This window comes from Molossus molossus, unplaced genomic scaffold (assembly GCF_014108415.1).
Source record: "Molossus molossus isolate mMolMol1 unplaced genomic scaffold, mMolMol1.p scaffold_m16_p_12, whole genome shotgun sequence".
NCBI classification, from domain to species: Eukaryota; Metazoa; Chordata; class Mammalia; order Chiroptera; family Molossidae; genus Molossus; species Molossus molossus.
Window position 1 is genome coordinate 93,897,711 of NW_023425347.1, and position 25,080 is coordinate 93,922,790.

General features: G+C 56.6%; 1 protein-coding gene across 3 annotated transcripts in view; it reads right to left on the reverse strand.

Annotated features, from left to right (window-relative positions):
• The window catches only part of LOC118626528 (protein-arginine deiminase type-1-like), a 34,955-nt gene extending 15,488 nt beyond the window's left edge, over positions 1 to 19,467 (reverse strand). Inside the window, exons 1-7 of one of the 3 annotated variants that reach the window (XM_036256348.1) lie at positions 19,329 to 19,467; positions 6,285 to 6,465; positions 4,540 to 4,612; positions 3,872 to 3,933; positions 2,602 to 2,719; positions 2,348 to 2,473; positions 93 to 265 (exon numbers count right to left, since the gene is read on the reverse strand). In XM_036256348.1, coding sequence (XP_036112241.1) covers positions 93 to 265; positions 2,348 to 2,473; positions 2,602 to 2,719; positions 3,872 to 3,933; positions 4,540 to 4,612; positions 6,285 to 6,465; positions 19,329 to 19,420 — 825 coding nt within the window. In that variant the 5' untranslated portion in view covers positions 19,421 to 19,467. Of the gene's footprint in view, positions 1 to 92; positions 287 to 2,347; positions 2,474 to 2,601; positions 2,720 to 3,871; positions 3,934 to 4,539; positions 4,613 to 6,284; positions 6,466 to 19,328 lie in introns of all 3 variants that reach the window. The other 2 variants (XM_036256347.1, XM_036256349.1) reach the window with 2 other exon arrangements.
• Between the last annotated feature and the right edge of the window lie 5,613 nt (positions 19,468 to 25,080).

A 25,080-nucleotide genomic window follows, 5' to 3' on the forward strand; every position in this document is an offset into this window, starting at 1 on the left:
TCCCCTGGCCCCCAGCCTGCCCAGCCTTGGAGCCTCCAAACTGGTCCCCCAAGCCCTTCAGCCACTATCCCAGCCCCCAATGCTGTACATACCCCTGTGTCCACCAGGCTGACGCTGAGAGAGACCATCCCCGAGAAATCAACATCGGGGAAGGTGAGACCCTCTACGTAGAAGCTGATCTTCTGCTCCCCTGGCTGCCGTTCAACTTCGTAGGACAGATGCTGGGGACCCAGCACCTGCTTGTAGTCTGAGAGGGAGTTCCCACCTAGGGGAACCGGAGTGAGCACTGGGGGCCAGTATTGCGACAGCGTGTGGGGCTGTAAGGACAGAGGAGAGGAAACCAGGGGCACAGCCACCTCCGTGCTTGATTTACTGGGGCTCCTCTCCAGCTCTGCCACACACCAGCTGTGTGACCTCAGCTCAGTGACTCAACTTCTCTGAGCTTCACATCCTCATCTGTAAAATGGGCTAACGTCGTATTTCTCACGAGGTCACTATAAGCTTTAAACCCGACAAGAAAATAAAAGCAGCACAAAGGTGAAAACAGCCCCTTTGTCCATCCTCAGATGAACCGACGAACTGTAATACGTCCATACGGTGGGCCACTATCCAGGCATGAAAAAGAGATGAAGTACTGGTGGATGCTGCAACTTGGATGAACTTTGAAAGCATTAAGCCCAGTGAAAGGACTCAGACCAAAAAGGCCACACACGGTATGATGCCATGTAGATGAACAATCCAGAAGCAGCGAATCCAGAGACAGAAGCAGACTAGTGGGGGCCCGGAGCTAGGGGGCGGGGGGGGGGGTACCTGGTGGTGAGCAAAGGGTTTTATCTGGGGGGTGATGAAAATGTCTTGGAGCCCTGGCCTGTTTGGCTCAGCGGTTAGAGCGTCGGCCTGTGGTCCGGAGAGACCCGGGTTCGGTTCCTGCTAAGGGCACGTACCTCGGTTGCAGTTTGTCCCCGGCCCTGGTTGGTCGTGCGGGTGGCAGCCACTCGATGTGTCCCCTCACGTCGATGTTTCTGTTTCTCTCTCCCTTCCTCTCTCTCCCTCCCACTCTATCTGTACAAAAAAATGGAAAAATATCCTCGGGTGAGGATAAAAAAAAAAAAAAAGAAAATGTCTTGGAACTAGAGGGAGGTGTTGGTTGTACAACGTTGAGCATGTGTTCAATTCTACGGAATTGTTCACTTTAAAATGGTTAGGCTGATGTCATGGAAATTTTACCTCGCTTTTAAAAAATTGAGCAGTCGTCCTGGCTGGGTGGCTCAGTTGGTTGGAGCGTCACCCTGCACACCAAACGGTTTCGGGTTCAATCCCCGGTCAGGGCACATACCCAAGTTGTGGGTTCATTCCCCCCTGGGGTGTGTATGGGAGGCAACCGATGATCAATGTTTCTCTCTCACATGGATGTTTCTCTCTCACGAATCTATGATATTCACTCTCTCTCCCTTCCTCTCGCTCTAAAAATCAACAAAAACATATCCTTGGTGAGGATTTTTTAAAAATTGAGTAAAATAAAAAAATGTCGTTGTTCCTCCCACCTCCCTCTCTCCTCCCCTGACGGCTGGCGGGGAAATGTCGCCGGGCGCCTCCAGTCACAGCAGGAAATGCGGGCCGTCCACTCCCGAGACGCCTCTGTCCAGGTATCAGTGCTCCCAGGCCAGGCCTCTGCCTGACGTCCACCCCGACGCATTCGGGGAACATCCGGGGCCTGGCCAGGCCCACTGAGCCAGAACAACAGGTTCTGGTCTGTCTGAACAAAAACACACGACGAGGAAGAAGGAAGGAGCAGGAGAGGCCTCTTGCCATTTATAAAAATGAGTAAGGGCACTTCAGGGTTAAGGAGTGGTGTTGTTTTAAGCCACGGACTTTGATGAATTGAATCTCTGGTGGAACAGAGTTCCCAGGGCAGGCCTGGGCCTCAGCTCTGCTGGTTCCCGCCCCGCCGCACGCTGCCTGGACAGTGCTTGTCGGGGCACCGAGGACTCATTCCGTGCTCAGGGACCAGAGAAGGGAGGAGGAGAGGCAATGAGGACGGAGGGAAGAAAAGGGGGTTTGGCTCTCAAGAGACCTGGGTTTGAATGCCTGCTCCACCCCCCAAATGGTCGTGTGACCTGGAGACAGGAATTCATGCACCTGGGCCTCAGTTTGTCCCTCTGGAGGATGGGATTAGTTGCTGAACCTTCTTCTCGGGTAATGCGTTGTGTCTGGATGGAGTGGCTGTTTAAGCTGTCACGGGTTACGACAGGTGACAGAGGGAACGGAGACAGGCGGACAAGAGAAAGAAGAGTTTGGGAAGCAGAGGGTGGAGCAGGGCAGGAAGGGGCCCCCCCGGGCCACTCACCCCGAGCACAGAAGACACCCACTCTTTTGGAATCAGAAAACGGCACATGCAAGACCAGCTTGTGGTTGTCAAAGAGTCCGTTGGGGCCATCACACGTCAGCACCATTGGGGACATGTCCTTCAGGTCTGAAGAGAGCGGCACCCTTGAGACGACCCTCCCTCCACCCCGCGGACAGGCTCCCCTCCCTCCCCCCGCCCCTTTGCCGCCCCGCACCACCACCCTGGACAACAACATATGTCCCTCTGTCACTCACCATCCAGGGACGTCAGCTGGCTGTCGTCGAGGTCAAGCCCCCTGGACTCGAGACTGTCCCGGTCACAGTTCACCAGCAGGACAGCCCCGTGGCCCTCAGGGCCCCAGCGCCAGGTTTTCTGTGATAAACAAGAGACCTTGGGGTCCGTGGGACCAGGGGGCTCTGGGAGGGGGTTCAGGATGTGGCTAAGGCTGGCTGCATCCTGAGCTTGTTTAACGATGTACAGAGGGCTCGTCGCTGTGGGGACTCTAGAGCCAGCCTCTCGGCCCTCACGCGGTGAACAGCTCGTACCACGGTTCGCGGCGGCCCCAGCGCCGGTCCCGAGCTCCGGCCCTGCCCTGGGGCAGAGACTGCCTCGTCCTGACCTTGATGGGACTGGACAGTCCCGGAAGACCCTCCGCATCCCAGCACCCCCTGGGATCTGTCCACCCGCAGCCCCGCCGGCTCTGCACAAGTTGGCGGGGTTGGAGAGGAGGCGGGAGGGATGGCCGGACCCAAGTTCCTCCTGACGCACCCCTGTTTTCCCCCCACCGGACCTCACAGTGCGGGCCCTTTCCCATTTCACAGAAGAGGGGAAACGGGCTGTGGGCAGTGAGCCCCAAGTTACGTCGATGGGACTCAAGCTCAGGTCTGGGGACCGTCCGGGGCCACTGCTAGCAGCTATGACGCTGTGCTCGCCCTCTGGGTGGGGGCTGCCCGGCGCCGGGGCCCCACTCGCCACCTTGCCAAGCAGATGCGAAGTGAATGACCGCAAGGCCGTCCATGGCAGCCCTGCCCGTCATGTCCACCAGCCCTGGGACCCCGGCTTCCTCTCTGGGGCCTTCCTCTGCAAACTACATCTTCTACCTCCCGGGATGGCTTCCGGATACTTCCCGTGGGGTAATGCCTTGAGCCCGCCCGCCCCATCCTCCTCCTCACTCTTTGGGGTCCACCCAGCCTGGTCTGCCCTTTGCTTTTGTGCAGTCACTCAACAACCTTTCCTGCAGCACCTACCATGTCTGGGGTTCCAAATACAGCCTATGAAATAGAAAACACATCGAGCACAAGAACCAGTTCCAATTGTAAGGTGCATAAGAGAGACCCAGAGAGGGTAAGCTGTTTTCCAGAAGTCACACAGCACAGCCGTCACGCAGTGTAGAGATAACTCCCACTTGTGCTGATCTGACAGCCCTCAGATGGGTTCCCTACACTGCTGGATACCACAGACCCTAGGAACCCATCACCCTTCTGGATCACCCCACCACACCCCAGGACCATCCCCAGGGCTCACCTTGTCGACGTGGCTCCGCTTAGCCTTCCCCTTGCGGCCCGTGTCAACATCGAGGGAGATATCTGAAAGGGATGGAGGGGGGCTGCCAGGGGCTCGCCCCATCTCGTCTTCACGTCTATTCTATTCAGGAGGAGGAAGGCGTTGCCCCCTCCCCAGGCCCATGAGAACGAGGAAGCCCAGTTCTGAGAGGCCTTGGGACAGCCCCATGTGGTGCTGGGTGTGGGAGGGACCCATGTCTTTGTGTCTTAAATTTCTTGCTCATCTTCACGTGCTGATTTGCTAGCTCTTGGTGCCTGGACTCTGGCTGGGGCTAGGTCCGAGGCTCTGGGTGCTGGTTTTGTAGTTCTCAGAGACTGGGGCTCAGGCTGAAGGGGCGCGTGGCCGTCCAAGGCTCAGAGCTGGGCTGTGGTGTTCCAGTGGTGTGGCAGGTGGGACCCCAGATGAGAGAGGCCCATTGTGAGCCTAGCTATGGACACGTGGTAGTGCCGTTTCTAGATTCCCATGGCCTAAGTGTTGCTGGGTCTCCATCTCTGATGCTCTAGGGAGCCACACCCCTCAGTGGGGGAGGAAGCTGGCCATGGGCTTGTACTCAGGGCTCCCCTAAGACCCTCAAAAGCCAACACGGAGGAGCACAGGGATATGCGGAGCGCCGGGGAGGCGGTACATACCGACACCAGTGAGGTAGAGCACACTGTGGCCCAGGGCACTGTCCTCATACTGCCTGAAGTAGGAGACCTTCACCTGTGGGGACATGGTCAGCCCTAAGCCAGCACGACCCCTTCAGAGATGGCAGTACCAGGGGATGGGGGGGGACCCACACTCCCAACAGCCCTGCTCAGAGGCAGGGCAGGCGTGGGGGTCCCTGAAAATCCACGTCTCACAGGCCCCAGGCTTGGACTCTGAGCTGCCTTCTCTCTAGAGAGGCTGTGGTGCCTCCCTGGCTTCCCAGTCTGGGCAGAGGGGCAACGAGGGCTGAGCAGGGCGAGGGCAGACCCCAGAGGGAGCAGCAGGACCCTCAGGAACTCATGGGGGATGTCAGAGAGAAAGAACAAGAGAAGGAACATCTGTCGCCATTGACTTAGGCAAGTTACTCAAGGCCTCTGTTTTTCCGCCTATAAAATGGGAACAATGACCTCCACCCCATAATAAGAGCCAGTGGTCATGAACTCTCCTCAGGGTCCAGAACCTATGCAAGTGCTCTATCCAGGCCATTTCCACTGTCCCCCAGAATGGCCCCAGTGGACAGGGCCCATTCATAATGAGGCTGCTCAGGGCCTGGCCTGCAGGCAGGTAGCTAGTAAGCAGAGGAAGTAAGACTTGAGCCCATGGGGGGCTCCAGGGCTCTCCCTGCTTTGTCCCTGTCCAATCAGTGGGTCACTGTGTGTGTGGTGGGTGGCTGAGGGCAAGTGAGGACGGTGTCATCTGTGCAAGAGAAGCCTTCCCGATTCTTTAGGTGTGAGAGACACATGACATCCAGGTATGTACCTGTGTCTGCACAGGTGTATGTGCACAGGTGTGTGTGCACAGGTATGTGTGCACAGGTGTGTGTGCACAGGTGTGTGTGCACAGGTGTACCTGCACAGGCGTGTGTGCACAGGCATGTGTGCACAAGTGTACGTGCACAGGTGTACATGCACAGGTGTGTGTGCACAGGCATGTGTGCACATGTGTACATGCACAGGTGTGTGTGCGAAGGTGTACGTGCACAGGCGTGTGCACATAGGTGTACATGCACAGGCATGTGTGCACACAGGTATACCTGCCCGGGTATGTGTGCACAGTTGTATGTGCACAGGTATGTGTGCACAGGTGTGTGCACACAGGTGTACATGCACAGATGTGTGCACACAGGTATACCTGCCCGGGTATGTGTGCACCGGTGTATGTGCACAGGCATGTGCGCACAGGTGTACATGCACAGGTGTGTGTGCACAGGCATGTGTGCACAAGTGTACGTGCACAGGTGTACATGCACAGGCATGTGTGCACAAGTGTACGTGCACAGGTGTACATGCACAGGTGTGTGTGCAAAGGTGTACGTACACAGGCATGTGCGCACAAGTGTATGTGCACAGGTCCTGCCTACACAAGAGTGGGGGGCTTGTTTGGGGGTCTGTGTGTAGGCAAAGCACAGGGTTAGTGTGGGGATGATTGTGGATCTGAGTGAGGAGGAGGCAGACTGTGTCATTACGGGAGGATTCATTCATGTGTGTGTGTCGTGTTGGGCACTGGGGTGGGTTTACATGAGTGGGCTGTTTGTGGAATTGTGTGTATGTGTCATGTGGATGCAGGTGTCAAACCCTTTTGGGATTTGGATGAGGGGGGTAATATGTGAATGAGGTTTGCTTTGGGGGCTCTTACCTTGAATGCGGTGGGGAGATGCAGCCGTTTACTGTGGGGAAGGGCCTCTTACCTTGAGATCATTTAAGGCCTTACTGGCTGCGTTCACGGATACGGTCACTTCCACGTTGGCGTCCAGGGGCCAGGGGTCCTTGCTTACGGGCTCTGTCGCCTGCGCTGGGCCATAGACGACCAAGAGCTCTACCCCGGAGCTCCCAGAGACCCTGAAGCTCTCAGCGCCCTTGGGCACGTGGCTGACAGAGAAAGGAGGGAGGGAGGGGCCAGGGTTCAGGGGAGCGACCACAGCAGGGTAGCGGTTGGGCAGCCAGGCCACCCAAATACCACCCCAACAGCTGTCCTGACCCTCACGGGACCCACCTCGCCTCAGTGTCCCCTCCTGTAACACGAGGGCGGAGCAGAGCAGTGGTGCTGGGCTTTGTTTACGTGGCAGAGCCCTTTCAGTAGACCTCCCTGGAGCCCGAGACATCACACCAAAGGGAGCGGGGGATGGGGCCACGGTGGTCACCCCTCGAATCTCACAAAACCCCGAGACTCCAGACGGCAAAGTTCCAGATACCCCCGCTCCCACCCCCGGGTTTCCTCCCACGCTGCCAATAGGAAGCCCACTTGGCCAACCGCCCCCAAGAGCATCCCCGCTGCCCTGGACGGCTGGGCGGCCTCCTCCTGTCTCCCTAAGCCTCCAGAGCCCCCCTGTCCTGCCCTGCTTCATCTTGCACTCCCCCTGTGCTGAGCACTGTGCTAAGCCCCTGGGTCCCCCAGGCCCTGGGCCAGGTGAGCTCGTGGCCCAGAGAGGAAGTCAGACGAGGGAACACGTCGGTGTTGCTCCCTCTTGCATGTCAGGGCAGAGCCATCCGCCTCCAGCTCACCACCCAAGGTCGAGTCCACCTACAAACACCAACCTGACTGCAAAATGCCAGGCCAGAGGGTTCCTTCGATATATCTTCCTGCCTCCGTCCTTTCCTGGACCCCTGAGAACCCACCCAAATGTGAAACCCTCTGGAGAAATCAAACACCCCTCCTTAGTCCCCACCACGGCCATGCTGTCCTCACCTGACAACTCCTTCCATTGAGAGGGTGACGATGGCCACAGTTACAACAACCCCAGCCCCACGCAGTGCCTGGCTCTGGTGCTCACCATGGCCCCGCAGGCGGTATTATTTCCCTCATTTTACAGTGGAGCGGGGGTGGACAGGGGCCCCCAAGCCCCAAGGGCACCCACACTCATGGCCCACCATCTCCTGGGCCGTGATACCCTCAGGAACCCTCCACTTTCCATGACCTTCCTCACTGTTTAATCAGTTGACATGAAAACCCAATTTCCTAACTCTCACCCTCTAATCTGACCCCGGCTCCCGTCCTCCCCGACTCCCGGTCCGTCTCACGGTGGCCTGCACATCTCGGACTGTCCTTGACCTTCCCGCTCTAACAGAAACCCACCCCTTGCTGCCCGCACGGTCTCCCCGAAACCCTCTCAATGGTGGCTGTTTCTTCCTCCTTCCCTCCTACCACTGGGCCTGGAGGTGGGCAAGGGTCCGCCTTGCTCCTCACTGTCACTCCCAGGTCATCGTCACTCTGTCCTCATTTCTTGAGGGTGCCAGCTCCCGCCACTGTTTCCAGAACGGTGTCCCCCAGCCCCTGGCCTCTCTTCCAGTGATCCTGTTCTGCGCGCAGCCTCAGCCGCCCTGTCCTGGGGGCCAGCCGGACTTCGTCGTTACCGAGGGCCCACCCGCTACAAACTGCCCTACTAGCAATGCTCCTTCCCTCTCGCCCATCCAGCCCCTCGGCAAACCTTCCCCACGCCCCAGAGGTGACGACTCCCCCACCTGACACCTCGGTGCACGTGGAATTTACAACAGGCTGGTCTCCGGCTGCTCGCATCCGCCCCCAACACAGCCCCGGAGGGAGCCTCTTAAAACAGTCACCCAATGGTCCTCCTGCTCATGACCTTTCCTCGGAGCCTCTGTCCTCTGCCCCACGCTGGCTTCGGGACCTCGCGGTCCCCTCCCCTTCGGTCCCACAGACCCAGACCTTTGCTCTCCCTCCACCTTCCCAGCTCCCACCTCAGGCCCTGGGCAGTGCGGTTCTCCCTTCCCCTCGCCAATACCTGGCTGCCTCCTCATTCCTTCTAGACAGGCCTTCCCGGCTGCCTATCAAGACAGCGTGACATGCCCTGGCCGGTTTGGCTCAGCGGTTAGAGCGTCGGCCTGCGGTCCAGAGAGACCCGGGTTCGGTTCCCGCTAAGGGCATGTACCTCGGTGGCAATTTGTCCCCGGCCCTGGTTGGGTCGTGCGGGTGGCAGCCACTCAATGTGTCCCTTTCACGTCGATGTTTCTCTCTCTCTCTCTCTCTCCCTCCCACTCTATCTGAACAAAAAATGGAAAAATGTCCTTGGTTCATTTTTAAATTAAAAAAAAAAAAAAGATAGCGTGACGTGAATGACATCATGAGCCCACACTCCCAACCCTGTGACCCAGCTTCATTTGAACCCATGGCACTTGGCACCCGCCATGTTTACCTGATGCTTCTCTATTGCCCATGCCCAGCTCGGTGCTTGGCGTGGACCTGGACACCATGAACCCTTGCTTTGTGCGTGGGGACAGAGCGACCCAGAAACGGGGACCGCCCAGCTGGGAGAGGGTTGGCTCCAGTGTGCCCGGCCCCAGAGCCCTTGCCCGCACATCCCGAGAGCAAGTAGGCGAGAGCCCGTGGCAACCAGCTGGTGGAAGAGGCTTTCCAGCTCGTGGGAGACCCCTGCCCCACCCCAGCCAGGGGTGCCATCACCAGGCACAGCCTTTCAGAGGGGTGAGGGGTTTGGGGGAGCTAATCCCCAGTTTTGGGCAAAAGTTAGCATTTCCAAGTCACAGCCTTGGCCACGCAACCCCCTATTTGGAGTCTTGGTAGAAAACAGTAACAGTAGTAACAACGATGATGATGATGGAAGAAGATGGGGAAAGAACCAGTAAACTCTGGGGCTCTCGGGACCTTCCAAGCCTGGCCTGCCTTCCTGCCCCCGCCTTGCTCGGCAGCTCACCCCTCCCTGGGGTGCTGGGAGCCTGGTGTCGGCTTCCAGCTCCCTGCAGGTGCTAGGTGAGTCCCTACGAGGATGGGACGGGCCTTGGGGAAAGGTGGCTTCCTGCAGGGGGCACCTGATGGGCGGGGCTGTGGCCCAGGTCTGACCTGTCCTCTGGGGGGGCCTGAGTCCTGTCCCCCGCCTTCCAGGCCCCTGTCACCTTCATCCAGGTCACTGCCTCGCAGGGGGAAAAGGTGCAGGAGCACTGAGGCCACCCCGCAGGACCCTCTGGGACAACAAGGAAGGGGCTGTGGCTTCCCACCAGCGCCCTGGCTCCCGGGGCTCACACTGCCTCTCCTCGCTGGCTCCCAGATCTGTGGGGCACGGCCATGGCATAAGGGCTGCTCTTGGGAGTGGACCAGGCAGGCATGGGAGTTTGGGGTGAGCCCCAGGGTGCCCCCAGTGGGTATGCCTCACCAGCTCTCTGACCTTCTCCACGAGAGCTCCTAATCCATGCTGCCCCACAGATTCGCTGGTGCAGCCCCAGACACAACTAAAGCCCCTAGGGCCACCCTGGTGTGCCCCCAAACTCACAGTCAGGCCAAGTAATGGACTTGAAATACCCTTTGCATGAAAGGAACGACCACCCGGGAGGTGGAGCCGCCCTGGCAGTGTGGCCATCATGTCCATGGTGACGCTGAGCCTGTGTCCCTTCCTGCCCTCTGCACCCCAGTGCCCTTCCCCCACCTCTGTGTGAGGGGCCACCGTTTGCATTCCTGAAGACCCCTTCAAATGCCACCTTCTCTGTGGAGCCGGCTGTGGGCTCTGTGGAGTGTGGCCTCACAGCCTGTCACCCAACTGCTCGGAGCCTCGATTTCCCTTCTCTGTCACATGGATAAAATCCTAGAGAGAAACACTGATCAGCCGCCTCCTGCACGACCCCCCCCACCACCACCAGGGATTGAGGCTGCAACCGGGCATGTGCCCTGATCGGGAATCGAACCAGGACCTCTCAGTCCATGAGATGACACTCAATCCACTGAGCCACACCGGCCGGGCAGATTCCATGAATTTAAAGTGTTCGGCACACAGTAGGTGCTTAGTAAGTGTTTCACGGTTCCTATAACTTCCTCCCAGAGCCCAGCCCACGCAAGCCACAGCCCCGGGTCCTTTCCCCCGCCCCACGGCTCTGGGGCAGATCTTCCTTGGGGCCCTTCCCAGGCCACCAGAGCAGCTTCCTGCCCGACTCACCCGCCTCGTCCCTGCACCGGCGCCCAGAGCAGGCCCGTGGCCTCCGGCCAGTGAGGAGGGACAGGGAGACGGAGCCGGGTCTCAGAGCATCTCACAGGAGGAGGCGCAGAGGGTGGGACAGGGAGCTGTACATCGACAGGTGATTCTCAGCCATGCCCGCCTGCTGTGGCAAGGCAGGTGTCCGCTCACCCATGAAGGCATAAGGTTAGCACGCTTCACAGGGGATATCGGGGTGGGGTCTACTGGGGTGGTGTTTTCAAGTGTCTACTATATATGCCAGGCACAGCCTCAACTAAAAAAAATTTCTTTTTCTTTATTGATTTTAGAGAGAGAGGAAGGGAGAGGGAGAGAGAGATAGAAACATCGATGAGAGAGAACATCGATTGGCCGCCTCCTGCATCCCCCCACTGGGGATCTGCCCACAACCTGGGCATGTGCCCTGACCCGGAACCAAACTGGCGACCTCTTGGTGCATGGGTTGATGCTCAACTGCTGAGACGCACCGGCTGGGCCACATGCTCAATTTTTGATACCTGTGATCTCATCCATACATCACAACAACCCTCCCAGGTATATGTTATTGTCCTCATTTGGCCAATGAAGAAATCTCAGAGAGGTTGAGTAACTTCCTGAGGTCACACAGCTGGCAGAGGAAGGAAGAAGCAGCAGGTTTGTCTTCTCCTGTATGCTGTCCTGGCTGACATTAAAATGAGCCCGTGTGCCCTGAGCATGACCCCGGGGGACCAGAAGATGGAGGAGGAAAAAGGAAAGGGTTAACCTTTGCAGCTCAGATTCCTCCATGTGGTTCCGAGGGAGCTGGTGGGGACGGCCCAAGGCGGGATGCAGGGCACCCAGCCATGTTCCTTCCTCCCCGTCCACGCACCTGAGCCTCACAGGGGGGAGGCCAGCACAGGCCAAGAAAACAGTGCTCGTGACCTCCTGGCCCCGCCTGCCGGAAGACGATGAGGTATCTGAATAGGCCTTGGCTCAGAAAGGAGTCGGGAAGGTTGTCCTGGTCAGTCCTCTGCCCAGCACAGGACTCCATGCTTGAACACTTCCCATGACGGACAACTCACTACCTGACACCCCTCTGTGCTTTGACGACTCGGGTCATCAGAAAGCGTTTCCTTTTGCTTCCCTGGAACCTGCCTCCCAGAAGCTTCCACCACGGTGGCCCCGCAGGCCACACCTTATTTCAGGGTTACCGGCTGGTTTGTAGGGAGAGGAGAAACACACGTCATGGCAAAGCTCCTCCCGTGCCGTCCATCCGACCTGCCGCCTGGGCTTCACCCGCGCCTGGACAGAGCGTAGGGTCTGGTAGGGCCCCAGACCTCCGAACTAGAGTCTGGGCAGGGAGGGCAGAATGGCACCGACCCAGCCTCCAGATGGGTGGTGGGTAGCAAAGGACCAGTGTGCCCGGAGGGCTTCCCAGGGCACTGTGCCAGGGAGAGGCAAGGGCAGGAGGGGAGAGTAACACACACTGAGTGGAAGGCTGGCGAGCAAGCCAGTGGGCAGCGTGGCCCCCCTTCTCGTCTGGCCTGCAGGCGGCTGGCCAGGAGCCCCTGAGCCGCCACCCCCAGGTGCCCTAGACTTGAAGATTCCTGAACTGAAGCCACAAGAGAGGCCACGGGACCCGTCGGCAGGACCCAGCAGGTCCTCTGTGGTGCAGCCAGCTCTTGGGGCACTTCTGCCTGGAGCCGAGACTCACCGTAGCCGACAGTCCCGCGGAGCTGGCGGCCCCCACCCCCGACCCCCACCTGGGCCCCAGCCCTGAAGGATGGCAGCCCCCCAGAACATATTCACTGGCTGCTCTGCCTCAGCACTCATTTCCTGAGCACCTGCTGTGCATCCGGCGTGGCGCTGGGCACAGGGAAGGAGGGACGTCACCCCAGGTGACAAGCACACGGGGCGGGTACATCACAGTCTACAACACGCTTCTACTCCGTTCCAATTCCATCCCGTGGCCCCAGTATGCTGGGCGGGGGAGTTACTATTCCTCTCCCCATTTTACAGAAGTTGGACTGAAATTCAGAGGGAATTCCTCCTTCCTTGAGATAACAAGTTTGGGTACCCGTCATTGTTCAGGGAGGGCACACTCAGAGGGAGGGCCCAGGTTGGCCAGGCTTTCTTCTAAGTGGACCCCTGCCTGCCCAGGAATGGGGACTGGCGAGAAGGGGGCGGCAGCTTAGCCCCGCAGCCTGTCCAGCAGAGGAAATGGGCTGGGGACCGGAACGTCCCTGAGAGAAAGCCCTGAATGGAGTCAGAGTCCTGAATCCTTCTCCCCTCTCACCACGGTGTCCCCATCTGCACAACGATGGCACGCATGCCTGTGCTCTGTGGATCACGAAATTCCTCATCTGCCAAGCAGGGGTCAAATCCACATGTGTGAACAACAGCTGATATTTAGCACTGTCCAGCGTGGGGGGAAAAATAGGCTCAGAGAACTAAGGGCTGGCCAAGTGCACAGGTGTGCAAGGACCAGCCTGCCCCCTGCTGGTGGTTATGACTAAGCTGTCCGTTCTCAGCCTTCATCCCGTTGACTCTCACATCCTGCCAGCCCCACATCCCACCCCCACGTCTCTGAGCATCGGGACCACTTGGCAGAGCTGAGCAGCTGCTTAGAAGCCACAGAAAGGGGACCGGAAGCTTCTCTGGATGGAGCAGAGAGGACAACAGGTCACAGGGAAAGCATTCTGGGACCGAGGCGGAATCTCCATCACCGGCGAGCAACACCCGCCCCCATTCCTTACATCTGGAATCTTCTGTCAGGCTCCACCAGCTCAGGAGAGTGGCCTCGTCTCAGGCCCTCCTGCCCTGGCTGGCCCCAGCCCGTCGAGAGCGGAAGGCAGGGTCTGGGGAGGAGACAAAACTGGAGGTCGGAAGTGATGGCAACTGGAAAGGGGAAGGAGAAGGTGCAGAATCAGGGGCGATGCTGAGACCGGAAATGATGAGATGAGAAGGAGAGGGGGGCTCAGGGGAAGGGTGATGGGGCCAGAAGCAGGCAGGAGAGGGCTGGTGGAAGAAATTTTCCGCCAGCAGGTGGCAACAGAACGCGGAACGAGGGGTGGCTGGCCCCTGAGGCCCCCCGCCATGCACAGTAGTGTGTGTGTCAAGAACACACACACTCCCCCTTTCCATATCCAGAGTCCACAGCTCACGGGCCTCTCACGGCCCCATGGAATGTACAGGGGACCCCAGCCTCCTGTTTTCCACGAACACTCAAACTCCAAGGTTAACCCTTGCAATAAAGAACGTGATACCGAGCGGGATGGGCTCGGAGAGAGGAGGTCCTCGTGGGGCCTAAGCGCGTGTCCCAGCCCGACCGTCAGAACCTGTCTGTCACCGTGATTAGCGCCTGCATCAGTCCTATAATTAGATGATCACAGAGGAGCACAATTATGCCTCATTGTACTTCTGTGCACTTAAAGCATTAGTTTACTCCTGTAAATATTAAGAACATATTAACCACCAGGTTTTTTAGTGATTTTGTTGTTGTTGTTAATCCTCACCTGAGGATGTTTTCCCATTGATTTTTAGAGTGAGTGGGGGGGGGGTAAAAAGAGAAAGTGATAGAGAGAGAGAAACATCAATGCGAGAGAGACACAATGATTGGTTGCCTCCCGCATGAGGTCCCACCAGGTGCATGCCCTTGACCAGGAACTGAACCTGTGACCCTTCAATGCACAGGCTGACGCCCCAACCACTGAACCATACTGGCCATAGTAGCATTTATTTTATTTATTTGTTTATTTATTAATTTTTTTATTGATTAGAGAGAGAGAGGAAGTGAGAGGGAGAGAGAGATAGAAACATCAATGAGAGAGAACATCGATTGGCTGCCTCCTCCATGCAACTCCCTCTCCCCACTGGGGATCGGGCCCACAACCTGGGCTTGTGTCCTGACCGGGGATCGAACCGGCAACCTCTTGGTGCAGGGTCGACGCTCAGGGGCTCAGATTCTGGCCTCTGGGCAGACAGGGAGGACCAGGCTGACCACTAATGATCCCATGCTGCCCAGTCCCTCTTTTCTTGTTGTTAATCCTCACCGAGAATATTTTTCAATTGATTTTTTAGATAGAGTGGAAGGGAGGGAAGGGGGGAGAGAGAGAGAGAGAGAGAGAGAGAGAGAGAGAGAGAGAGAAACATCTATGTGAGAGAGACACATCGATTGGCTGCCTCCTGCACGACCCTGACCGGGACTGGGGATCGAAACTGCAACCCAGGTACGATGTGCCCTTGGCTGGGAATTAAATCCATGACCCTTCAGTCTGTGGGCCAATGCTCTAACCACTGTGCCACATCGGTCAAGAGAGGCCTACTTTTAAACCAGAATAAACTCCTGTTTTCTAATTTAGAAACTCTCAGTGGCCATGACCCCAGTCACCACCAACACCCGGGGGAAAGGTTCCTGCAGGGTTCTTGAGTGGAGGTCTCTCAAATTGCTCACACAGGCCCGGCTGGTGTGGCTCACTGGTTGAGCATCGACCCCTGCACCAAGAGGTTGCTGGTTCGATTCCCGGTCAGGACACATGCCCAGGTTGTAGGCCTGATCCCAGTGTGGGGCATGCAGGAGGTGGCCAATCAGTGTTCTCTCTCATCGATGTTTCTCTCTCTCTCCCCTTCCTCTCTCTCTAAAAATCAATTAAAAAAATTTTTTTAAACCACAAAAACAAAGTGCTCACACCATGCCCGAAGCAGCATCCCCTCCCTCCCAGAGTCGTGTGGAGCCCGGCAGCTACAAACAAGCCGGGCTACTTCCTCATGCCCGTCAGCTGGGGGGGCCACGCTTGAGGATGCCAAGGTGCTTGGTGATCCCAGAGATTTATAGCCAGCACCGTCCTGTGTTCCCACCACACACACCTTGTCCTCTGCTCCTCCCACCCTCTGAGGCATGTTGGGAAGGACAGGTACTGGAGAAAAGGGAACCCACAGAGCAGGCATTGCTGTGAGTACCCCCACTCCCAGGGTGCCCACCATGCATGGGGCCGTACATGGGCATGGCTCGTGTATCCCCCTCCTAAGCCATTACGACATGTGCCGTCATTTCTCCATGTGTCAGAAGGGGAAACTGAGGCTCAGAGAAGGGCAGCAGCTTTCCAGGGTCACACTGCCATGAACAGAGGGAGCCAGGATGAGAATCCAAGTCTGCCCGCTCCAGCGTCTAGGCGCCTCACCTCCGCGCTGAACTGAAGAGGGGGCTCAGCTTGTCTTGTCGGGGCTAAGAGAGGGCCAGTGACCTGGCCCAGGCCAGACAGCAAGTCAGTGGCAGAGGGGCAGCCCCCCAGAGGTCCCCATCAGACTCCCCGGCTCCTCGTCAAATGCTCTGGCCCTAGTCGGGAGCACCACGAAGGGCCTGCGGTTCTGAAATCACCTTCAGAAACAGCCAGCCCTGGGATGAGAGCAGGGGTCTGGAATGGGAAAGGTGAGGGCCCACTGGAGACCTCATCCCTTCTCTTGGTGTTAAAACAGAGTTGCCAGCCCAGCCAGTGTGGCTCAGTGGTTGAGCGTCGACCCCTGCACCAAGAGGTCACCAGTTCGATTCCTGGTCAAGGCACATGCCCAGGCTGTGGGCCTGATCCCCAGTGGGGGACATGCAGGAGGTGGCCAGTCGATGTTCTCTCTCATCGATGTTTCTATCTCTCTCTCCCTCTCCTTTCCTCTCTCTCTAAAATCAATAAAGAGAAAAAATAAATAAAACAGGGTTGCCAGAGAAAGTACAGGATGTCCAGGTAAATCTGAATTTCAGCTAGAAGAAGATTTTTAAAAAATACAAGTATGTGCCCTGGCTGGTTTGGCTCAGCGGTTAGAGCATTGGCCTGCGGTCCAGAGAGACCCGGGTTCGGTTCCCGCTAAGGGCACGTACCTCGGTTGCAGTTTGTCCCCGGCCCTGGTTGGGTTGTGTGGGTGGCAACCACTCAATGTGAACCTTTCACATCGATGTCTCTCTCTCTCTCTCTCTCTCTCTCTCTCTCTCTCTCTCTCTCTCTGTCTTCTTCCCACTCTATCTGAACCAAAAAATGGAAAAATGTCCTCAGGTGAGGATAAATTAAAAAAAAAAAATTACAAGTATGTCCCATGCAATATATTGGTCGTCCCTTATCCACAGCAGATATGTTCCAAGATCCCCAGCCTGAAACCATGGATAGTACTTATATATACCATGCTTTTTCCTGTACACGCATACCTATAATAAAGTCTAATTTATAAATTAAGCTCAGTAAGAGATGAACAACAGTAACTAATAACAAAATAGAACAATCATAACAAGATACTATAACAAAAGTTAGATGACTGGAGCCTCTCCTGTCTCGGAATATCTCATTGTGCTGATGTGAGGTGACGCGATGCCTATGGGAGGAGATGGAGTGAGGCGGCTCATGCCAAACAAAGGCATGATTCACGTCGCAGGCGGGATGGAGCAGGACGACGTGAGATACCATCACGTTGCTAAGAACAGTGCACAATTTCAAACTTATCAATTGGCCCGGCAGGTGTTGCTCAATGGCTTGGGTATTATCCTATGGACTGGGAGGTCCCTGTTTGATTCCCGGTCAGGGCACATGCCCAGGCTGTGGGCTCAATCCCCAGTAGGGGGCGTGCAGGAGGCGGCCGATCAATGTGTCTCTCACATCAATGTTTCTATCTCTCTCCCTTCCTTTCTCTCTAAAAAAATTAATAAAAATATACATATTTTTAAAACTTATGAATTGTGTATTTCTGGAATTTCCCATTTAATATTTTTGGACCACGTTTGATGACAGATAACTGAAACTGTGGAAAGCAAAACCGTGAATGAGGGGAGAATACTGCACTAAAAAAAAAAAAATTGGTGTTTATCTGAAATGCAGAGTTAACCAGGAGTCCTACATTTTCTTTTTTTTCCATTTTTTATTTATTTATTTATTATTATTATTATTATTTTTTATCCTCACCCGAGGATATTTTTCCATTTTTTGTACAGATAGAGTGGGAGGGAGAGAGAGGAAGGAGAGAGAGAGAGAAACATCGACGTGAAGGGACACATCAAGTGGCTGCCACCTGCACGACCAACCAGGGCCGGGGACAAACTGCAACTGAAGTACTTGCCCTTAGCGGGAACCGAACCCGGGTCTCTCCGTACCGCAGGCCGACGCTCTAACCGCTGAGCCAAACCGGCCAGGGCAGGAGTCCTACATTTTCATTTGCCCAAGTCTGGCAACCCTGTAAAGGGCAGGAGACGGGGGTGTGAAGTACAGCCCAGGGAATATAGTCATAATACTGTAATAACCATGTATGGTGTCAGGGGGTACTAGATTCATCGGGGTGATCACTTCCTAAGTTATATAGATGTCTAATCACTATGTCGCACACCTGGAACTAATATCATATTGCACGTCAACTGTGACTGAGCACTGGCACCCACTCCCTCCCAGGAGCTGCCCGCATCTTTCCCTCCCCCTCCTCTTCCCCACAGGCGGCACCTCCTAAACTCTCAGGGACACCCCAGACTCGCCACCAGGGGAGCAGCGGGCAGCGGCAGCTCGTCCGGGGCGAACCCCCGCACCTGTTCTCGAGGCCCCTTCTCTCGGATTTTCCCGCGAGCTGACAGCAGCCCCGCCTTGGCTACTTCTTCCCCGAAACATCTCTAGAGAGCCAAAGCCGCCCTGCCCCCTCTCCCCCCTGTTGCTTCGCTATCCTGGGCCCTTTCTTGTTTCACGGTCTTCAGCTTTAAGAAGCCTGTGCTCAAAATCAAATAAAGAAAAACAATTATTTATAAAAAGGGGGCAAGAGAAGATGAGATCTCTGCTGGCCACTTAGCTCTGAGTGAACCGACCCCACAGCAGGGCCCCCGGTACAACCTAAAGCCAAAGTCTGCCCTCCAGGCCCCTGGCTCTCCCTCCGCAGCCCTGTCCCTGGGCTCCGGGCCCTGCTGGAGAGAGCGTGGAGACGGCTTCTGGGGCAGAGGCCACCTGAGGCCAGGTGGGAAGCCGGGCCCAGCATTCACTAACCGGACTGAGAAAGTACAGGTACTGAGACCCAAGAGGGCAGTAGGACCCGGCCCTCTCTGGGAGGGGGTCCCCCCGAGCCCCACGTCTGCAGGGGTTCCAGCCCTGTGTGCACAGCGAGATGGAACGCACAGCTGGTCTGTCAGCACTGGGAAGGCTCGAGAGACCCGCAAGTCTAGCTCCATCAGTGGCCGGGTGGGGAAGCTGAGGCTGGGCCAGGTCCCTGGGCCTGCCCCCATCCGGGCAGAGCCAGGACAGGAAGGGTTTGGGCCAACAGGGGAAGCTGATGCTTCTGCTGCCCCTCACACGTCATCTCTGCCACCATTACCGCCGCCACCACCATCGTGACAAACACAAGCTCCGGTCGTCTTGCACGTTCTTTTTCTTTTTTAATTCATTGAATCATTCCCTAACCACTCCTCCTGATGCCTATCAGCCTGGTTAGTCTCCAAGGATCAAGTTGCCACACACCTCACCCCTCCACCTCACAGAGATGGGTCATTGGCAAGAAACTGAGGGACGCCCAGTCCTGCTTCCTGGCTCGAGAAACAGTTCATTGCAATGCTCCACACGAGTTCCACTCAGGCACCAGAACGCAGAGCCCAGGCCCAAAAGCCTGGCCCGGGGCTCGGAGCTGGAACCCTTATCCCGGGGCTCGAGGCCAGAGTCCTGACCCTGGAGCTCAGAAAACGGAGCCCCACGGTGGACCTGATACCCTAGTCCCTCCTTCCGAGCTCTGCAACCAACTCCATCTGCTCTGCTCTCAAAACAGGTGCCAGGCGCCCACCCCATTGCCTCGGGCCCTTCCGGTTCAGCCCTCTGCAGCCAGGGGGCGCCTCTCGGTTCTCACCTGCGAATGTCCACATACATCTTGACTCCCACCACACACACTGCATAGGTGGGCTTCTTCAGGGACAGCCGCACAGCAGTCTGTGGGGCCATGCTGTGCCCTGGCTCCCCAGGTCCTCCCCGGGCACCTCGTAGCCAGGAAGAAGCGTGAGTTCTGACGGGTCGGTGTTTTCCTCCTCCCTTTTAATTTCACCCTGAGACCTGATTAGCCAGCCTGAGCGAAGTCCCCACCTCCTGGCTCCATGCCCAGCCCTTCTCACTCAGGCCTGTCAATTCTGAGGCCCAGGGAGGAGGTCCCAAGGCCTCTGTCGGGGATGGAGAAGGGGGTTTCAGCTGGTGCCCAGGTGGGGAGCTTCCTTGCCAACAGAAGACTACCAAGCTCCCATCAGCCCCGTCCCCCTTCCCCAGCTCTGCCTCCACCCTCACTCTTGGTGACCCCACACTGCAAAGATGTCCACGTCGTCTGAGGGCTGACTGTGGACCAGGCGCCGGCTGAGCAGCGCACAGCTCTTACCCCGTGTGCTAGGAGAGCGGGCACGTATAAAGCGCTGCACACTCAGACTGCCTGCGCTCCAGAGCAACCGGAATCCCCTGCTCACAGGTCCGGGGTGCGAGGGTGGCAGAGGGAGACGGAGAAAGGAAAAACACCCCATGTCTGGGGAACTACCAGTCTGATGGAGCAGGAGGGGAACACAGCCTTTGCCCCCAGGAACCCCCAGCCGGATGCGGGAGACAAGAAATATAAAAATAGCATAAACATGCATTCGGTTACTTTGATTTTAAAGATCTTCCTGGAATGATCTTTCTTACTGCCAATATATCTGCTTACAAATATTCTTGATCTACAAAGTGTATTACCCCCAAAGGCACCCAGACAAGTCTAGGTTTGCCCATGGAAACAGAGCCCAGAGCATCAGTGCTTCAGGGATATGAGGTTCCCACCCAGCTCCACCCCCACCGACCAGGGCCAGAGTCGTTTTGTTCATATATAATGTAATGTGGAGTATAAAACCCTAATAGCACGTGGCATATTTCCATTAGAGAAAGATGGGTGGATGAGTGGATGGGTGGGTGGGTGGCTGGGTGGCTGGGTGGGTGGATGGGTGGATGGAGAGATGGAAAAGACAGGCTGGTGCATAAAGACCTGTCTGCAAAGATGATGATAATGGTGATGATGATGGCAACAATGGCATTGATGATGATGACAACGATGAGAAAATGCTAGCAGACACACATAGAGCCCTCACCACATGCCAGGCAGTGTTCTGCCCCTTCCATGTCTTGACGTATCTAATCCTCACGACACTACTAGTTGGCAGGTACGAATGGAGCCTAGAATCCCAAGTTCAAACAGCATGGGTGTGCAGGAGGTGCCTTTGCAGGTTATGGGCAGGGCAGGGGCTGGGCAGGTCATGGCGTCTTAAAAGAAATGTTCTCAGAGCCAGAGGAAGGAGGGGAGAATAGCAGAGAGTGGGCAGAGAAGCTGAGAGGAACATCAGTGCACCCCCGTTTTACAAAGGAAGACCCCCGGGCACTGAGACATTAAGGGACCTTTTCAAGATCCGAAGCATTACAGTGGCTGAGCTAGGATTTGAGCCCAGGCCACCGGGCCTTAGATGGGCTTGCAACTTTTGGCTAGATCTCTGGGAGGTAGAATATCAGTTCCTTTTACCTTCTTCTTCATGCTTTTGTGAATTGTTTGAACAGCTTTGGTGAGCAAACATTTTACTCTTGGGGAAAAAATAGTGTCCCTTTGAGGAAAAAGGAGAAGAGTTTCCTGTTCTGGTCTCCCCGCCCCCCCTTCTGCTATTTGCTCCCTGCCCCCCTTCCTCTTCCCCCCAGCTCTGAGAACATTTCTCTTAAGGCAGCATGACCTTCCCAGGCTCCTGCCCTGCTCAGAATCTGCAAAAGTCACCTCCTGCACACCCATGCTGTGGTCTACTTGAAATTCCAGACGTTATAGGTCAGATTTGGGAGGAGCGGGAGGCAGCAGAGCAGAATGACCTCATTGCCCCCTCTCCCCTGGGTAGAGCATGCTGCTGGAAGGGCCGGCCCAGATCAGCCTCAAAGGCAGCCCTGGGCAGGGGCGTGGTCTGCCAGCGGCGGGGTGACCCTGGGACTGTAGCCCGATTCCAGGATGTCCCCAGAACAACCCAGGAAAACCGCAGCGATGCTGGTGCTAACATGTCTGAGGTCTCAATCTCCCCGTTCTTCAGCAATTTGTTTAAAGGACCTCCCATGCGCCAGGCATTATTCTTGACCCCGGCGATACAATAGTGAATTTGACAAACCAAATCCTTGCCTTCAGAGGGCACACAGAGTAGCAAGAGGTGGACTAAACCACAGGGTAGAGACGAGGATGTCAGGAGGGTGAGACATGAGGAAGCAGGGGACAGGGGCTGACTGGGTGGGTGCTGCTGGAGCGGCCTAAGCAGGTCAGGCTTACCCGGAGACATGACAATGGACAAGAGATGGGAAAATAAAACCTTGGTGTTGTCACGGGTTCTCCCAACCTCAGATCACCTAGGACTCCATTAGTCTAGAGGTACCCCCTGTCTTTCTATCTACCAATGGTGGTGTTGAGCTAGATCAGAGTTTCCAAGCTCAGATGCCTTCAGGACTCAGGCAGACAGCACAGATGTGGGAAACTGTCAAATGCAAGACAATAGGGAGGAGTAAAAACTGTGGCAAAGGGCACAGAGCCTGCTTTGGCCATGCACTGAAATTTGACATTTCTTGCCCGGCCAGTGTGGCTCAGCGGTTGAGCGTCAACCCATGCACCGAGAGGTTGCCAGTTCGATTCCCGGTCAGGGCACATGCCCAGGTTGTGGGCCCGATCCCCAGTGGTGGGCATGCAGGAGGCAGCCAACTGATGTTCTCTCATCGATGTTTCTAGCTCTTTCTCCCTCTCCCTTCCTCTTTCTCTAAAATCAATAAAGAAAAAAAATTCAAAATGTTTAAAAAACAGAACACTATGGGTCAAGCAAAACCCATCTGTAAGTCAGACCCGACCCTTGGGTAGTTAGTTTCAGACCCCAGCACTGACTACGGATTGGTGGGATAGGAGGGTGACGGAGAGAATAACTGGTTGAAGTCATTTGATGCTGATGAGAAGTCACCTGGGCCCAGGTGAGCCTTGCCACCGTCAGGCATGGAACCCACCTACCTCAGGCCTTGTGAACATGATTGCTGACACCAGCTCTTGCACTCTGGGGGACCCCCGCCCCAACATATACACAGCCTGTGTCTGAGCTTGCTTGAGACAGCCACTGAGGGAGGGCGGGTCAGCAGAGCCAGCCCCGTGGCCTCGGCCCCTCCCAGGGCCTCCACAGGGACAGTGCTCTTCGGAGTTCTCGACTTCAGCTGGGAGGGCCCCTGCAGACCATCACCCAGCCCTAGTGTGCAGCGGGGTAGAGCAAGGCTCAGACGGTGGTGACACAGGAAGTCACGGGAAGCCAGGTCTGCATCCAAGGCTGCGTTCTACTGCTCCAAGGACGCGGAGCCCGGGCAGCTCCAACCGCTGCTGGTGCTCACAGGGGCCACGGGGTCTCGGCCCCTCCTCTGGCCTCAATACACCCGGAAAGGGCCAAAGTGTCCTGTCTGGCCTGCTGGCCCCGCACAGAGCCCTGAGGGCAGGAAGGCTCACGAGACACCTATTCCCAGCTGCCCCACCCCAGTAGGATCCTGTGGGCATCGGCTGCCCACCTCTGTCACTCTGGCACCTTCAAGTCCTGAGCCTCCCAGAACGTGCGCCCAGGCCACCTGCCCACTGGCATTGGCCTGGTCTGAGTTCCGGGGCTACTCTGGGGGCAGAGGCCCAGCCCAGAAAGGGGCTGGGGTGGGGCGGGGGGGAAGTAGGGGCAAATACTTTCCTAGAAAATCAAAGAAAGAGGAGGCTTTAGACATAAACCTGGAAGTCTGTGGGTTCACATTAAAGACAGATAAAAGAGCCCTGGCCAGTTTGGCTCAGCGATTAGAGCGTCGGCCTGTGGTCCAGAGAGACCCGGGTTCGGTTCCCGCTAAGGGCACGTACCTTGGTTGCAGTTTGTCCCAGGCCCTGGTTGGTCGTGCGGGTGGCAGCCACTCGATGTGTCCCTTCACGTCGATGTTTCTCTCTCTCTCTCCCACTCCATCTGAACAAAAAATGGAAAAATGTCCTCGGGTGAGGATAAAAAAACAACAACAAACAAACAGATAAAAGAGCCCTGGCCGGATACCTAAGTGGTTAGAGCATCGGCCCGCGGACCAAAGAGTAGTGGGTTCGATTCTGGTCAAGGGCACGTACCTCAGTTGTGTTTTGATCCCCAGACCTGGTTGGGGTCGTGTGGGAGGCGACCAATCGATGTGTTACTTTCACGTCGATGTCTCTCTCTCTCTTTCTCCCCCACCCCCAACTCTATCTGAAAATCAACAAAAAATATCCTCTGGTGAGGATTAAATAAATAAAATAGATAAAAGAGTAGGCACTCGGGACCAAGCAGAGGGGGGGTTCCAAGCCCATCTGCTCGCCCCCCCCCCCCAGCAGTCCCTACAGCCCTCGTGAGGGGTCTGGGGCCCACAGCTCCTCTCAGAAAGCCTGTTTGTCACCAACCATCAGCCCAGAGAGGATCAGCACTCGGGCCAAGGCCGCACAGCCCATTCTCCGAGGAGGACAGAAGGGCCACTGGGGAATAGGGGTCAGCAGCCAGGTAGGCTGTCTACAGTGGACGGAGCCCTGGCCCATCGCTTTACTGGCTGCGTGACCACAGGCAGCCACTTGACCCCCGGGACTATTTCAGCCTTCTCTGCAGAATGGGGCGTGTTGTTCTGGGCTGACTTTGCAACACACACCTTGGCACCTTCCAGGTGGGGGCCGTGCTTATCCGACCCACTCTGCAGAGGAAGAAGCTGAGGTGATGTCTGTAAAGCATCCATCATGGCCCGGCCCTCAGGGCATACTAGTCCTGTTCCTCGCAGTCCACCTCCTCCGGGAAGCCCTCCCAGGTGGCTCTGGCTCCCAAGGAGTGTCCTGTTCTCTAAGCAGCCCCCACAGGCTCTGCCCTGGGAAGCCACCTGCTTCAACCCCACTCTCCTCGTCACTCTGGCAAGACTGCATATTTCAGAGGGGCAGGGAGTGGCCAGGCCTTCAGCTCTGGGGGGTCAGGAAGCTGGTTTAAATGAGAAAATACAGACACGGTACAAGAGTGCTTGTGTGTGCTGAGCACTGGGGGCGGCGTGAAGGGAAGGGATAGTGAGAACAGGAGCCAGGGTTGACGGAGCACCTTCCCATGGCCGGCCAGCGGCCTCTGTCCGTCGGAGAGCTCAGCCCTCGGAGACCGCCTGGGCTCTCCAGCTCCATCTCCCGACCCTGGTCCTTGGCTGGGCAGCCTCAGGGAGCCCAGTGACATCTGCGATCAGAGCTCCGTCTTTCTTCCCGCAGCCGAGGGGCCTCCAGAGAGGAGCCGGAGCCGGAGAAGAGAACAGACACCATCAGAAACAAACAGACAGAGAGACCAGAAAAGCCCAAAACCTAGAACAAAGGGAGAGAGTGAGGAAGGCACAGAGAGGAGAGCAGGGACAGAGAGACCAAGGAAGATGCAGAGAACTGAGCCGGAGAGAGACAAACTGAAGGACAAAGGGAGTGACAGGAGCAAAGAGAGAAGGGAAACGCAGGGACACTGTGAGGGAGGAACGGGTAGCTCCGCGAGTCCCCAGCGCCAGTATGGTCCCCGCTCAACTGCCCGCTTCCCCCAGCGTCTCCCTTTCCCCAAGCC